The sequence below is a fragment of the Hevea brasiliensis genome, chromosome 10, assembly GCF_030052815.1.
Source record: "Hevea brasiliensis isolate MT/VB/25A 57/8 chromosome 10, ASM3005281v1, whole genome shotgun sequence".
NCBI lineage: Eukaryota > Viridiplantae > Streptophyta > Magnoliopsida > Malpighiales > Euphorbiaceae > Hevea > Hevea brasiliensis.
In genome coordinates, this window is record NC_079502.1 from 2,690,885 (window position 1) to 2,705,496 (window position 14,612).

The 14,612-nt window shown below is 35.0% G+C and overlaps 1 protein-coding gene and 2 pseudogenes across 4 annotated transcripts; 2 read left to right on the top strand and 1 right to left on the bottom strand.

Annotated features, from left to right (window-relative positions):
• Positions 1-6: 6 nt before the first annotated feature.
• Positions 7-1,393, top strand: LOC110631700 (receptor-like protein EIX2; annotated as a pseudogene).
• A 3,144-nt stretch (positions 1,394-4,537) lies between these two features.
• LOC110631717 (NADH dehydrogenase [ubiquinone] flavoprotein 1, mitochondrial-like) lies at positions 4,538-7,469 on the bottom strand (annotated as a pseudogene).
• A 2,664-nt stretch (positions 7,470-10,133) lies between these two features.
• Positions 10,134-14,564, top strand: LOC110631688 (uncharacterized). 4 transcript variants are annotated; one of them, XM_058128900.1, is made up of 4 exons: positions 10,134-10,506; positions 11,395-11,670; positions 12,283-12,420; positions 12,752-14,564. In XM_058128900.1, the coding sequence occupies exons 1-4, from the start codon at positions 10,195-10,197 to the stop codon at positions 14,294-14,296; spliced, it is 2,271 nt and encodes a 756-aa protein (XP_057984883.1). In that variant the 5' UTR covers positions 10,134-10,194; the 3' UTR covers positions 14,297-14,564. The 4 variants fall into 4 exon arrangements, with proteins under 4 accessions (XP_057984883.1, XP_057984886.1, XP_057984884.1 ...); XM_058128903.1 differs by having other exon boundaries at positions 10,372-10,506; positions 11,315-11,670; XM_058128901.1 differs by lacking the exon at positions 10,134-10,506 and adding an exon at positions 10,908-11,103 and having other exon boundaries at positions 11,315-11,670.
• Positions 14,565-14,612: the final 48 nt, after the last annotated feature.

Sequence of the window (14,612 nt, forward strand, 5' to 3'; positions counted from 1 at the left end):
GGTCCATTACCTCGTATCTACTCCAAGTCCAATGTGGGGATATTGGTTCTTTCCAATAATTCATTTTCAGGTTCCATATCCCACTTCCTTTGTTACAAGATGAATGAGGTGAAGGAAACGATCGTTCTTAACCTTGACAATAATCTTTTATCCGGAGAAATACCAAATTGTTGGTGGCATTGGTCAAAGCTGGAGTCCTTAAGATTAAGCAACAACAATTTTAGTGGCAACATTCCTAAGTCAATTGGGGCTTTAACCTACCTTCGATCCCTGCATCTTAGCAATAATAGCCTCTCAGGTCAAATACCATTTTCTCTTCAAAATTGTACATTCTTAAGGATACTGGATGTTAGTGAAAATGAACTGATCGGCCACATTCCAACATGGATGGGGAAAAGGCTTTTGGATTTGGTTATTCTCAACCTTCGCACTAATAAGTTTCGTGGCCATATCCCTAAGCATCTTTGTTATTTGGCTTCTTTGCATATTCTAGACCTTTCTCATAATTCTCTCTCTGGAACCATCCCAACCTGTGTCAAAAACTTCAGTTCAATGGCTACAATTGATTCTGTAACCCAAATTTTTATTATGTATAATGATTATTTATTTGTTGGGGATGATGAATTGATTATGATGAAAGGAAGAATGGTTGAGTATAGCACTATTCTAAGATTCGTGAAAAGTATAGATCTTTCTAACAATAGTTTATCTAGAGAGATTCCAGAAGAAATATCAAGACTTCTTTTATTGCAATTCATAAATTTGTCAAATAATTTGTTATCTGGAAAGATTCCCAAAGATATAGGTGCCATGAAATCATTAGAAGTTTTAAATTTTTCTCAAAATCAATTATTTGGGAAAATTCCTCAGAGCATCACAAATCTAACATTTTTGAGCCTATTGAACTTGTCTAATAATAATTTGAGTGGGAGAATTCCTACAAGCACTCAGTTGCTTACTTTTAGCTCTTCTAGCTTTGTTGGCAACAAAGGACTCTATGGTCCTCCACTCACTGAGAATTGCAACACGTGGAGTTATACTCGGCACTACAAATGAGGAAGGAAAAAGGAAAAGGAGATGATGGTCTTGAAATTTGGTTCTATGTGAGCATGACACTTGGATTCATTGTGGGCTTCTGGAGTGTATTGGGTACTCTTGTGGTTAATAGACGATGGAGATATATGTATTTTCATTTCCTGGATTGTCTGGGGCACAAAATTTGGTGGAGTTTAAGGTAAATGTTGTTAAAGTTGTTGCTTCTAATGATTTGTAGTTGTGTTGATGTCTTTTTGTATTTGTTATGCAAGTTGTTTCTTTTGTTGTTTTAATGTTTTTAGAGAAATTTTGTATGAGAAGGTTTCTTTACAATAGTTGATTGCTCTTTTATGGCTTATGTCATCCTTAAAAGTTGAAACATTCTCATGGAAAGCAGTGATGTTTTCTTTGTGCCATGATTGTCAATTTCCTTTCGTTGGTATTCCAAAACATATAATTAACGTATCCACATAATCTGTATGTGTTTTGAAACTCCAATTTATCAATCAAGCTCAAAGATAAAGAGAATAGTTCAGACTGGGGCAAGTTTTGGCTCAACCTCATTCAAATGCATGCTTCAATTTAAATGGCTTGATCATAATTTAGCATCTCACCCACAAGAAGATAATAAGAAGAAAGAGAGAACCTGCTATTACCTGCATGCCATGATCAACATCGCAGCATGCATACAACTTCCAATTCCATTAGAAAACCAAAAATTCGTTCATCTTATTACAATGAAATAAGGATATTATTAGCAACGTTTGGTCCTTTTTGTTTCTTTCAAAAAGGGTCGAATAAATGTTAAAACACATGAGCAAATACAAAATCATTGCTTCCCAGATAAACCACTATTTCTAAATACAAAATCATTGCTTCCCAGATAAACCACTATTTCTATAGGGCGGTGAAACTCATTTGATACAAATTTAAAATAAACAATATATCTAATAGGACCGCCTGATGCCATCCTCAACTAACCATCAAACTAAACTGTAGTTCATCGGCATCATTTCCCTACATATAGAAGAACGCAAACTAATTATTACACATCCAGAAAATTTTCAGTAAGTTTTGCCCAATCAGCTCAACAGAAATCTAGATACCAACTCACGAAAAGGCAAGCTTGTCATGCCTGGATCTACTCTTAGTCATCAGATGTTCTAATTATTAGACTAGGTAAAGCACTTATATTTGGACCCTAAATAATTTATCTTCAACAAGGTGCAAAAGACATTAAATGCCCGTTGGCATTGTGGTTTAAGGGGAAAAAAACACTTTTTAAAAAAATATATATATTTTAGATGTTATTAAAAAAAAAACTATTTATTAAAAAGTTATTTTATTATTTTAATGTTTTTGTGATAAAAATTTATCAATTTTAGTTTTAAATAATTTTTTAATATTTTCTTATTAATTTATTTAAAAAACTATTTTTCTTAACAATAGTTCTAATAGCGATATCAAACAAACCCTAAATAGAGAACATTCAAATTCTACAACATTTAACGATACCACCTACACCTAAGAAAAGTGTATAGACAGCCCTTCATGCAGCACTTCGATTATGTACATCCAGTGTGACTACTTATAATTCAATGTTGCAAGGCAATTCAATAGAAGATATATATATTATAATTTATTGATAATTTATATATATAACTCAACTCAACTCAACTAAGCCTTTATCCCAAAAATTTGGGGTCGGCTATATGGATTCGCTTTCTCCACTCTGAACGATTTTGGGTTAAATCCTCAGAAATATTTAATACTTCTAGATCATGTTGTACTACTCTCCTCCAAGTCAATTTAGGTCTACCCCTTTTTTTCTTTCTATCCTCTAACCTAATGTGCTCTACTTGTCTAACTGGAGCTTCCGTATGTCTACGCTTCACATGACCAAACCACCTCAATCTCCCTTCTCTCAACTTATCTTCAATTCACACCATTCCTACCTTTTCTCTAATACTCTCATTACGGACTTTATCTAGTCTAGTATGGCCATTCATCCACGTTAACATTCTCATCTCTGCAACTCTTATCTTAGATGCATACGACTTTTTCAATGCCCAACACTCACTACCATATAACATAGCCGGTCGTATGGTTGTACGGTAAAATTTTCATTTCAATTTATTGGGAATCTTACGATCACATAAAACTCCTGTGGCAGGTCTCCACTTCAACCATCCGTCTTTAATCCTATGACTAACATCCTCTTCACATCCCCCATCTACATGAAGGACTGAGCCTAGATATTTAAAGCGATTACTTTGGGGCAGTATCACTCCATTCAAACTAACTCATTCCCTATCACCAGTTTGGCCTTCACTGAACTTGCAATGCATGTATTCTGTCTTCGTTCTACTTAACTTAAAACCCTTTAACTCTAGAGTACTTCTCCAAAGTTCTAGCTTTCTATTGACTCATTCTCGTGTCTCATCTATCAGAACAATATCATCCGTAAATATCATGCACCAATGAATACTCTCTTGTATATGTTTCGTCAGTTCATCTAAAACTAATGTAAAAAGGTAAGGGCTTATGGCTGATCCTTGGTGTAATCCAATTGAGATCGGAAAATCTCGTGTCCCCTCCCACTGTGCGCACAATAGTAGTTGCTCCTTCATACATATCTTTCAATACTTGTATATACCTAATAGATACACTCTTTTGTTCTAACACATTCCATAAGACCTCTCTTGGAACACTATCATAAACCTTCTCCAAATCAATAAAAACCATGTGTAAATCTTTCTTCACATCTCTATATTTCTCCATCAAGCTTCTAATGAGAAAGATCGCTTCCATAGTTGAACGACCGGACATGAAACCAAATTGATTGAGAGAGATAGAAGTATCATGACGTAGTCGATGCTCCACAACTCTCTCCCACAACTTCATAGTATGGATCATGAGTTTAATTCCCCTATAGTTTGAGCAACTCTGTATGTCTCCCTTATTTGTAAAAATAGGTACTAAAATACTCTTCCTCCATTCATCAGGCATTTTCTTTGAGTTTAAAATCTTATTAAATAATTTAGTTAACCATGCCACTCCCATATCTCCCAAATACTTCCACACTTCAATTGGTATTTCATCGGGTCCACAGGCTTTACCCACTTTCATTCTCTTAAGTGCTTCCTTTACTTCTAAAGATCTAATCCTTCTAATATAATTCACATTCTTTTCTATTGTTACAGTGGAAGAAAATGAAGCCTCTACTTACACTAGTAAAAGACATACAAATCCAAAGTAGCTTAGTAGCTTTCAATGTTCCTGCTGAGAGAAAAATTGATAAGATTCCGTAGTATTGCAATTTACAAGGCATAGAGCCTAGGTGGGCGGTTTTTCCCTCCTCACCCCTACTATCCCTATTTATGTGCCTTCTTTGAGGACAAAAATGGCCATCTAATATTCTCTAAACATGTTATCACAGGATACAGGCATTCTTGTTAATTCTTACAGATCCTGAACATCAATAATGTAGCAAGAAAAAAAATTGCTCAAGAAATCACTATCCAATCTGAACAATTCTTACAGATCCTGAACATCAACAATGTAGAAGAAAAAAAAAAATTGGTCACCCATCTGCAATGTTTAAAAGCATCGATCAGGAATATAGATATCAATTTCATAATAATAATCACCTAAGTGCATGCATATTCATGCTCAATTATTAGTTTTAGAAGTCTACTGTAGAGGCATAAGACACAAAAAGAAGCCTGCATAGAAAACCTTATACAGCAGCCTCCAGCAACTCCCTCTCTGCGCACTCCTTGATCCTTCTTTCAAGCTCTGGTCTAAAATGCCTTATGAGGCCCGGCACAGGCCAAGCTGCAGCATCACCCAATGTACAGATAGTGTGACCTTCAATTTGTTTTGTCACCTCTTGAAGCATATCTATCTCTTCCAACTTTGCATTCCCAACCTTCAACCTTTCCATGATCATCCAGAGCCACCCCGTCCCCTCCCTGCATGGAGTGCGCTGCCCACAGCTCTCGTGCTTGTAGAAGTATGACAACCTAGCAATTGCATCCACAACATCAGTAGATTTATCCATCACAATCACAGCTGCAGTCCCCAGCCCTGACTGGACAGCCTTAAGTGCATCATAATCCATTAGCACATCATCACATATATGCTTGGGAATCAATGGGACAGAAGAACCCCTGGTATTACTGCAAGTAGATTATCCCATCCACCTCGAACACCTTCACAGTGCCTCTCTATTAACTCTTTGAGAGAAATACTCATCTCCTCTTCAACTGTGCAAGGTTCATTCACATGACCTGAGACACAAAACAATTTTGTCCCAGAATTGTTCTTCCTGCCAAAACTAGCAAACCACTCTGGTCCACGCCTCAAAATGGTGGGAGAGACCGCCACCGTTTCCACATTTGTAACAGTGGTTGGACAGCCATACAACCCTGCATTGGCTGGGAAGGGAGGCTTCAGCCTTGGTTTCCCTTGTTTTCCTTCCAGGCTTTCTAAAAGTGCAGTCTCTTCACCACAAATATAAGCACCAGCACCATAGTGGATATGAACATCAAAATCATAGCCAGAACTACATGCATCCTTGCCCAACAACCCAGCTTCATAAGCTTCTTTTCGTGCTCTTTCCAGGTTTTTACCTTCATTCACATATTCATCCCTAATGTAGATATATGCAGCAGAGGCTCTCATTCCCACCCCAGCAATTAAGCAGCCCTCTAACAGCTTGTGTGGATCATGGCGCATAATTTCTCTATCTTTGCAAGTTGCAGGTTCACTTTCATCAGCATTAACCACGAGGTAGGAGGGACGTCCATCAGATATTTTTGGCATGAATGACCATTTGAGGCCAGAGGGGAAACCAGCACCACGACGTCCCCGGAGGCCAGACTTCTTGACTTCATTAACAATCCAATCAGCAGCCTTGAATACCTAGTCTTTTGTTCTATACCAGTCTCCCCACTTCATGGCACCTTCAAGAAAAGGGTCATGCAACCCATACAAGTTGGTAAAAATCCGGTCCTCATCTTTTAATCCACCAAAATGGGTTTTCTCTGGAGGTGGAGGAGGTGGTGGAGGCTGTGGACTTCCAGCGTTTGCAGCTTGGGTGCTGAATGATCTGAAGCCTATATCCCCCTTATCACTATGACGCTGAATCAAAGCTCTTTGCAAGGTAAAAATGCCCCTAATGGGTGCCAGTAAGAAAAATTGTTTATTAATCCAAACTACATTTAGTCATTTAGAATCCAAAACGGACAATCCCATTAAATTGCTTTTCTTCAAAATTCATAATACATTTGAACAAATATAGCTTCCATGAAATGATAAAAAGGTTAAGGACACAAGTATAACTGCAAAATTAGCAAAGTTGATGCATTGGCAAAGTGTTATGGTGGTGAAAGAGTATGAATGTATGATTGAACTACAGTGAGATTTCATAATTTCTAGTGAAAGACGCATAGCCCATTGCAACCACAAACCAAGAAGATTAAAACAAAAAAAAAAAAATACGAGTAACCTTTCATTTCTTTCTAGATTACGAATTCAGAAAGTTTCATCTCATACAAACCCAACAAAAACTTTACAAAGAGATATAGCTCTTATTCATCTAAGTTGAAATTGGAAACTCACAACCTTTTTCCTGAATACCTCAAGCATTAACATGCAATAGAAGAAGCACAAACAAATTATATCTTCGAATATAATTAAACAAGAAAATTGATTTAACAATTACAGAAATGGATCCAAACGAAAAAAAAAAAAACTGAAAATGAAACGAAATTGTAAAGAATCCTAACGCGTTGACAGAGGAGAGTGATAGCGTACCATAGCGAGAAACGTCACTGATTAGCTTTTGCTATTCGGCGATTCAGCTAAATCGAGAAAAGCAACAGAGAAGAGACGGAATAAGAAGGTAAAGAATGAAGACTCGAATTCGCTACTCTCTCGGAGCTGGATTATCCAAATTGGACGGTGATGATCATCTAATGCATGATGAAATATTGAGCGTGCGCGTGATCATGGGTAACACGTAGAGGTACGTCCATGCGGGTTGCCGTCGATACAAAGCGAGCAGTTCACAGAGCTGCATGCTACGGTGCGTTTTAATCCTGGGCTAGGCTTAGCTTAAGGGACTGTAATCGGACTTTGTCCACAAATCAAAATAATGAGAAAGAGTCCGAATATTGAAATTTAATAATTTTTTAATATTTATATATTGTAAATCATTAAAAAAAATTAAAGGAACAAATGATTTGCATAACATTAGAACTACATGGAATGTCGTGGCTTTATTAGGAGCATTTGTATTATTGTAAAATGATATAATTGCCGAACACAAGAAAGAATAATGGACCTACATTACTTAGGGATCCAATGTACAGTTTGAAGAAGACAACAATGGAGGATGAGAGACTGAAATCCACCCTGTGCTGGCCCATTGCTTGTTTTGAGTGCCTCAAATTGATAAATTTCAATATCCCTCCTCAAAATTTAGAAATTATAATAGGATCATTCATAAATTAAAAAATGTAACATAATTTTGTAAACTTTAAAATTTTTCATAATAAATTTTTTTGATTCTCAATAATCGGTTTATAAATAAAACATTAATATGGATAATCTAAAATAGTGATAATGGGAATAATTATTGCTATTTTTAAAGACAAAATTTTTCTAATCAACTGTTATATATTTAGTATTTTATTATTTCATACGGTTAAAAATTTTTTATGATTAATTTATGAAGAAAATCATAACTGATTTTACTACTATCACATAGGAAAAATTATTCACATCATTATTATTCTGGATTGTATAAACCAGCAATTAAGAATTAAAATAATTTGACTGCATAAAATTTCAAAATTTAGAGACTTTATATTATATTTTTAAATTTAAAAACGATTTTGTTATAATTTCTAAAATTTAGAGACAATTACTTAAATTTATTCACTCAAATTTGCATAAACATAATTTTTGTTGTCTTAATTCAAGAAGATAAAAACTGAACTTATAAAAAGATTATGGCGTATTTTAGATCTTTCATTGACATGAACTATTGAAAGCTTCCCTCGAATAAATCAACACATATGTTGTTTGATTAAATATAATATGGTCCAACTATTTTGGCTTATACTGAATAATAAATTATTTTTAATTTATATTTCCATAATAAATTCTTTATATAGAATTGCTTGTGGTCCAAAGGGACATCAAATGCAGGCCAAATCCGGCTGCTAAGTGAGTCTAGAAATTTATGCATGAGAATTTAGATGGGACAAAACCTTCATTCGGAATTGTTTAGGGAAAAACATTAAGCTCCACTCCGGCCCAACTGTATTCGGTAACTTCTCATTACTCAATTTGTTGTTTTTTTTTTTAATAAAAAAAAATGGGCTGTTAATTATTGTAGTAATTATAATTAATAATTTTTTCATATCTAATATTAAAAACACACTCTTTCATATTAATTTAATATATTTTCAAATTAAAAAAAATTAAAATACTTCTAATAAAATCGAGTCCTAATTAATAAAAAAAAAACTCTTATTATTATTAAATAAATTATTAATTAATAACAATTGTATACATATATATAAAAAATAATTTAAATTCAATGTATACTAAATTATTCTCCTTCAATATTTAAGAAAATAATAATTTAATAATCATTAGTTATCTTTCAATTACACTACAGAGTAAGACGATAACCATAGACCATCAGTGAATAAAGTATATCTTTTACTGATTGGCGGAATTAAATAAGTTATTAACATAATCAAAATTTTTAAATTAAAATAATTAATATTATTTTTTATATTGAATTTGTTTATAAAAAATATAGTAAAATATGATTTGTATTTTAAATTTGCATTATATTTTTAATTAATAAAATATATTTTCTTTCATAAAAATTTATTTTTCAAATTTTAACATGAAAATTTAGAAGTTTGAAAAATTGCGATCCCAATTCCCAAATAATGAATGCGCTTATGAACATAATAATTAACACATTAAATTATGGATGAGCAATTTAGCTATATAGACCTTAAAAAGATGTTTTGGTGGATAATCATGTAGATGAAGGAAGGTAACATAATCTTTCAAGTCTTCTTAATTTTAATTTCCTTTCATCCAATCAAATACAAGAAAATCACTCTCCACCCTTCTCTTTATTATTGAAGCAAATTGAAGTAAAGAATGAAAGAGTTGGATCCATTAATGCTATACAACACTAAAACCTTGTAAAAGAGCAATTAAATCTCATGCTTTGCATATTTCCATAACTTCATTTTTTAATTGGTGGGTGTTTGAAGAAACATTTTAAATGATAAAGAATTATATTTTTTTATAAAATATATATAAATTCAAATATTCAAGTGTTTAATTTATAAATATTTAATAAATGAAAATATTATGATATATAATATTTTATTTATAATGAAATGTTGATTATTATGTTGATGATAAATTAATAGACAATAGTCTAATAATTAAGTGTCTTTTATGATTTAGTAAATTTTCAAATTTAGTTTCATGAATTTATCTATATAATTTTGATACGTTATGATTCTATTTTAAAATTGAATCAAATTTAATAGAATTTTATTTTTTATTAATTTAAATTTTATTAAAATTTAAACTCGATATTATATTTAATTATTTAAAAAAAAACAACCTTAATACTATTTAATTAAAATCCATTAGTCTATAATTATATTTTAAAATTAATATATATTATTTTAAAAGTAATTTAAAAAGGACTCAAAAAATATTTTAATATTAAAATAAATTATATAATATATACTATAAATAATAATTTTACACATTAATAATAATAACTGAATATAATTTTATTAAATACTTAATATAAATTATATATTATTAATTATTAGTTATCATGTAACAGCCGAATCAAATGAATATTAAAAATAATATATATATATATATATATATATATATTTAAAAAATAAATTCCAAATTATTATTCATAGCGAAAATATTAAGACAACATTAGAGTAGACCCCATCACGACGTGGTCAAACTACTTTTTTACCGTGGCTAAACCGCTCCACTCCTCTGGAAGTCCTCATAAAAGCATTTGGTTTCCCTCCTCGTCACCTCTGATTTTCCCTTCCCCTGCACGCCTGGCTCACCAAAGACATGACCGTGTTTGGCAACTCCGGCGCCGGAAAACAAGTCTTCCCTATCAATTACCAAGCCGAAGTTTCACAGCTTCTCGTTGACGCATCGCATCGTGATGACTTTAAGCTAGCATGCGAGTGTGTCTCCGATCCTTTTGTGGACGTGAACTTCATCGGAACGGTGAGCTTGAAGGCAAAGAGGACAGAGGTTTTACTGCGTGATGAGTTGCCACATGAAGTTCGCGTCGAATATGAGGAGTTCAAGACCGATGTCACCTCTCTGTTCCTCGCTGCTCATGCCGGAAATTTAACGCTCGTCAGGAAGTTGCTGGTAATGTAACAGACTCTCATTTGATTTGGCCTCTAGAGTTACTTGGAGACCAAAATAAAAAAATGCTGAAGATTCATCTCATTTCGTTATTAGTACTTCTATAGTGTAGATACTGATTGTGACAGTGGTTATGGTTTTTTAACATCAACAAATTCTTAATCGAGTTGTTTGGATGATTTGGAGCTTGGAGAGATTCAATTTAATATTTTTTAATGACGATGAGTGATTTTACTAATTAATTTCAATTATGATCAAAATGATTTGATTTAATCTGATTTAAGTAGTTCTTTGAGGAAGGGAATATGTATGACACAGAGAATATTTTGTTTTATATCTTTAGAGATTGTGTGACGTTTGCAGATTTTCTTATCTTTTCCTTTTACATCTGTTGTGAAGCTTATTTACATATCTCCTGCTTTGGATACTTTGAATGACTGAATCTGCCTCCACGTATTCAACTAATAAGATCTGATACTGTTCACTTCTAGAAGGTGATCAGAATTCTAGCATCAGATAGCTCATCTAGAATTTGGATTGGATGATTGGCAGTTGATGACAGAGTATGCCTTATAGTTATAGTATGCGCTACCCAAGCGGGTGAGATCATATATTTGAAGGGATTTTTTTTTTTTTTTTTTGTTGCATTTTTATGGTAATTTAGGCGATATTATGATGTAATTATACAAAGAAATAGAGTTTTGCACTCTTGACTTGACTTATAGTTTTTAATTTATGAAAAAAAATGTATGAAAGTTTGCTGGAGACTGATTTTGTGTTCTTCCTAATTTGTGGTTTTTCTCCAAGCTAGAAACAGGATAAAGAACAAAAACTTTTAAATCACAATGTTGTTTCTTGATACAAGTAAGGTTTGGCATATTTGTGTGGCAGAGCGTCGGAGCCAATGTGAATCAGAAATTGTTTCGGGGCTATGCCACGACTGCAGCAGTAAGGGAAGGGCATTTGGATGTATTAGAGGTGCTTGTGAAAGCTGGGGCATCTCAGGAAGCATGCGAGGAGGCTTTATTAGAGGCAAGCTCCCTGGGGTTGGCCAGGCCTGCAGAGCTGCTCATGGGGTCTGACTTGATACGCCCACAGGTTGCTGTTCGTGCGCTTGTCTCTGCTTGCTGTAGAGGGTTTGTCAATGTAGTAGACACGCTCATTAAGGTAAATACTGTAATGTATCAAAAATGCTCTCTGTTATGTATCCCATCGAATTAGTTTAATAGAATGTCTTGACTTCGGCAGCAGTTTGAGTTGAGTCAGTATTCACTAATCTGAGGTTGATGATTGAAAGTCCTGTAGCATAGTGAACCTCAGATAGTTAAAATGAGAACTCTGACGCATACCCTTTTGTCCTTTATAGTTCTTCAAGTTTTAACCAACTGAAACAATATTCACTTGGCAGACCAGTTCTTCTTCTTCTTCAATGTATACCATCTCATTAAGATATCGAAGCAGCAAAATTTTGAACAAAATGAGTGCCGGATTAGAGCACTAAAGCAAATATTTCTTGTAGGGATAACATTTATTTTATCATTTGTGTTTGACTTCTTCAAATAAATAATAGGCGCAACCAAGTAGTCAGAGTATCTATATTTTCACTAGCGAAATTTTTTTTTCATCAAAGAGCATTATTTTGTGATTGCAGTGAATGATAACCCTGCCTTTGCCTTCCTTAGGGGCTAGGAGTACCCCGTATATAGATTCAATTCAGAGATCCCTATTCTTCATCAATTGATCTTGCTGATTGACTTTGACCATCTTAATTGGTGGCAGTGTGGAGTAGACGCCAATGCAATAGATAGAGTTCTGCTTCGATCTTCCAAGCCATCCCTGCATGCCAATGTTGACTGTAATGCACTTACTGCTGCAATTGTCAGCCGACAGATATCAGTGGTTAGATTGCTGTTGCAGGTAAAAATTTGGGTGCATAATTATTGCAGAAGTCACCATAAAAGAAGGATCTAGAAACCAGTTTAGAATGGCATATAGCATGGATTGCACAGTTCTGAGATGCTGAACCACCGAATTCATGCCATCTTAGGAAATGTTTACCTGATATTGATGCTTGACATATGAATGCATCTTTCTATTATTGAATGGACTGAAAATGGTCCGGCAACCTATATTTGCCATCTACGGGCATGACATGACCTTATTAGGATCTTTGATCAGTTAATTCCTCAAGCATTATTACTTTAGCCGAATTACTAGATAATAGATTTGCCAATTGAATTGGAAACAGGTTGGCGTCAGGATGGACACTAAGGTGAGGCTGGGAGCTTGGTCTTGGAACATGGATACAGGTGAAGAATTCCGAGTTGGTGCTGGGTTAGCCGAGGCTTATTGGGTCACTTGGTGTGCTGTGGAGTATTTTGAAGCAAGTGGTGCTATATTGCGGATGCTTCTCAGACACCTCCCCCTTAACGCCCTTCACTTCGGGAGGACTCTCATCCACCACGCCATCCTATGTGACAATCCAAGAGCAGTAAAAGTGCTACTAAACTGTGGTGCAGATAAAGAACTTCCGGTTAAAACAACTTCAAAAAAAGAGTGCCGCCCTGTCCATTTAGCTGCACGGCTTGGATCAGCCAAAGTTCTTGAGCAGCTGACAGTCGGTGGCTGCAATCTCAACTTTAGAACAGATTCTGGAGAAACTGCCTTAATGATATGTGCTAGATATAAGCAAAAGGAATGTCTAAAAATCTTGGCCTCAGCTGGTGCTGATTTTGGATTGGTCAATTCAGCCGGTGAGTCTGCTAGCTTAATTGCAAGGTCAACCAAATGGGCTCTTGGCTTCCAGCAAGCAGTGATAGATGTGATTCGGGATGGGAAGAGTCTCATATCAAGCAATGTCTCAGTATTTTTTCCCTTGATGTTCGTGGTTCAAGCAAATGATATTGAAACCTTGAAACTGCTCATTGAAAAGACAGATATCAATCTTGATGAACAGGATGAAGATGGATTCTCTGCTGCTATGATAGCTGCAGCCGGCGGTCATGTGGAAGCTTTCAGGTTACTGGTTTATGCAGGGGCCAATGTAAAGCTGCAGAACAAATATGGCGAAACGGCAATCACCTTATCGGAGTTAAGCCACCACGGAGAAGCCATCGAAAAGGTGACGCTTGATTATGCACTTGAAGAGGGACATAACTATTCCGCCGGCGTTCATGCTCTGCATCGTGCAGCGCACCGGGGCGACATAGATTTGATTCATATGTTAACTAGAAGAGGTTATGATGTGAATGCCTATGATAGTGAAGGATACACCCCGCTAATGTTAGCTGCAAGAGGAGGCCACAGCAGAGTGTGTGAGCATTTAATTTCATGTGGGGCAAGCTGTGATCTTAAGAATCCGAAAGAGGAAACTGCACTCTCGCTTGCCAGGAAGAATGGCTATGGAACTGAACCAGAGAATGTAATATTGGACGAACTTGCTAGACAACTTGTTCTGGGTGGGACTCAAGTCAAGAAGCACACCAAATGCGGCAAAGGAGCTCCACACTATAAAGTATTAAGGATGGTAGGTGCTGTTGGGGTGTTGCGGTGGGGAAAGTCAAGCAAGAGAAATGTGGTTTGCAGAGGTGCTGAGGTTGGCCCCAGCCCAAAGTTCCGGTGGAATCGCCGGAGAAAACTTGATGTTGAAGACCCTGGAATGTTTCATGTAATCACTACAAAGAACAAGGAAGTGCATTTTGTGTGTGAAGGTGGAGTTGAAACGGCTGAGTTGTGGGTAAGGGGAATCAAGCTTGTGACAAGGGAAGCTATCTTTGGAACAAAAACAGAGTGATCTGTGAATGGTGGATGAGAAGCTTTTCATGGTCTACCCCAAGATGCTATGAAAATGCTAGCTGCTGTAAATCTATCAAAACTATTTATGAGAAAGTGGCTCATTTAGCAAATCGAGCGTAGTTTATAGTAGCTTGCAAGTCTTAAGATAGTATTTAAATTTTTGTACAATTTTGAGCATGAGCTATATTATGTAGTAATATTTAAATAATTTATGAGTTTCTGCTTGAATTAGCTTATTTTATATTAATAAATTAATTGTTTGTATATATGCATTAGGCGGGATATTATTTTATATTTTTATTAAATTGTTTTTT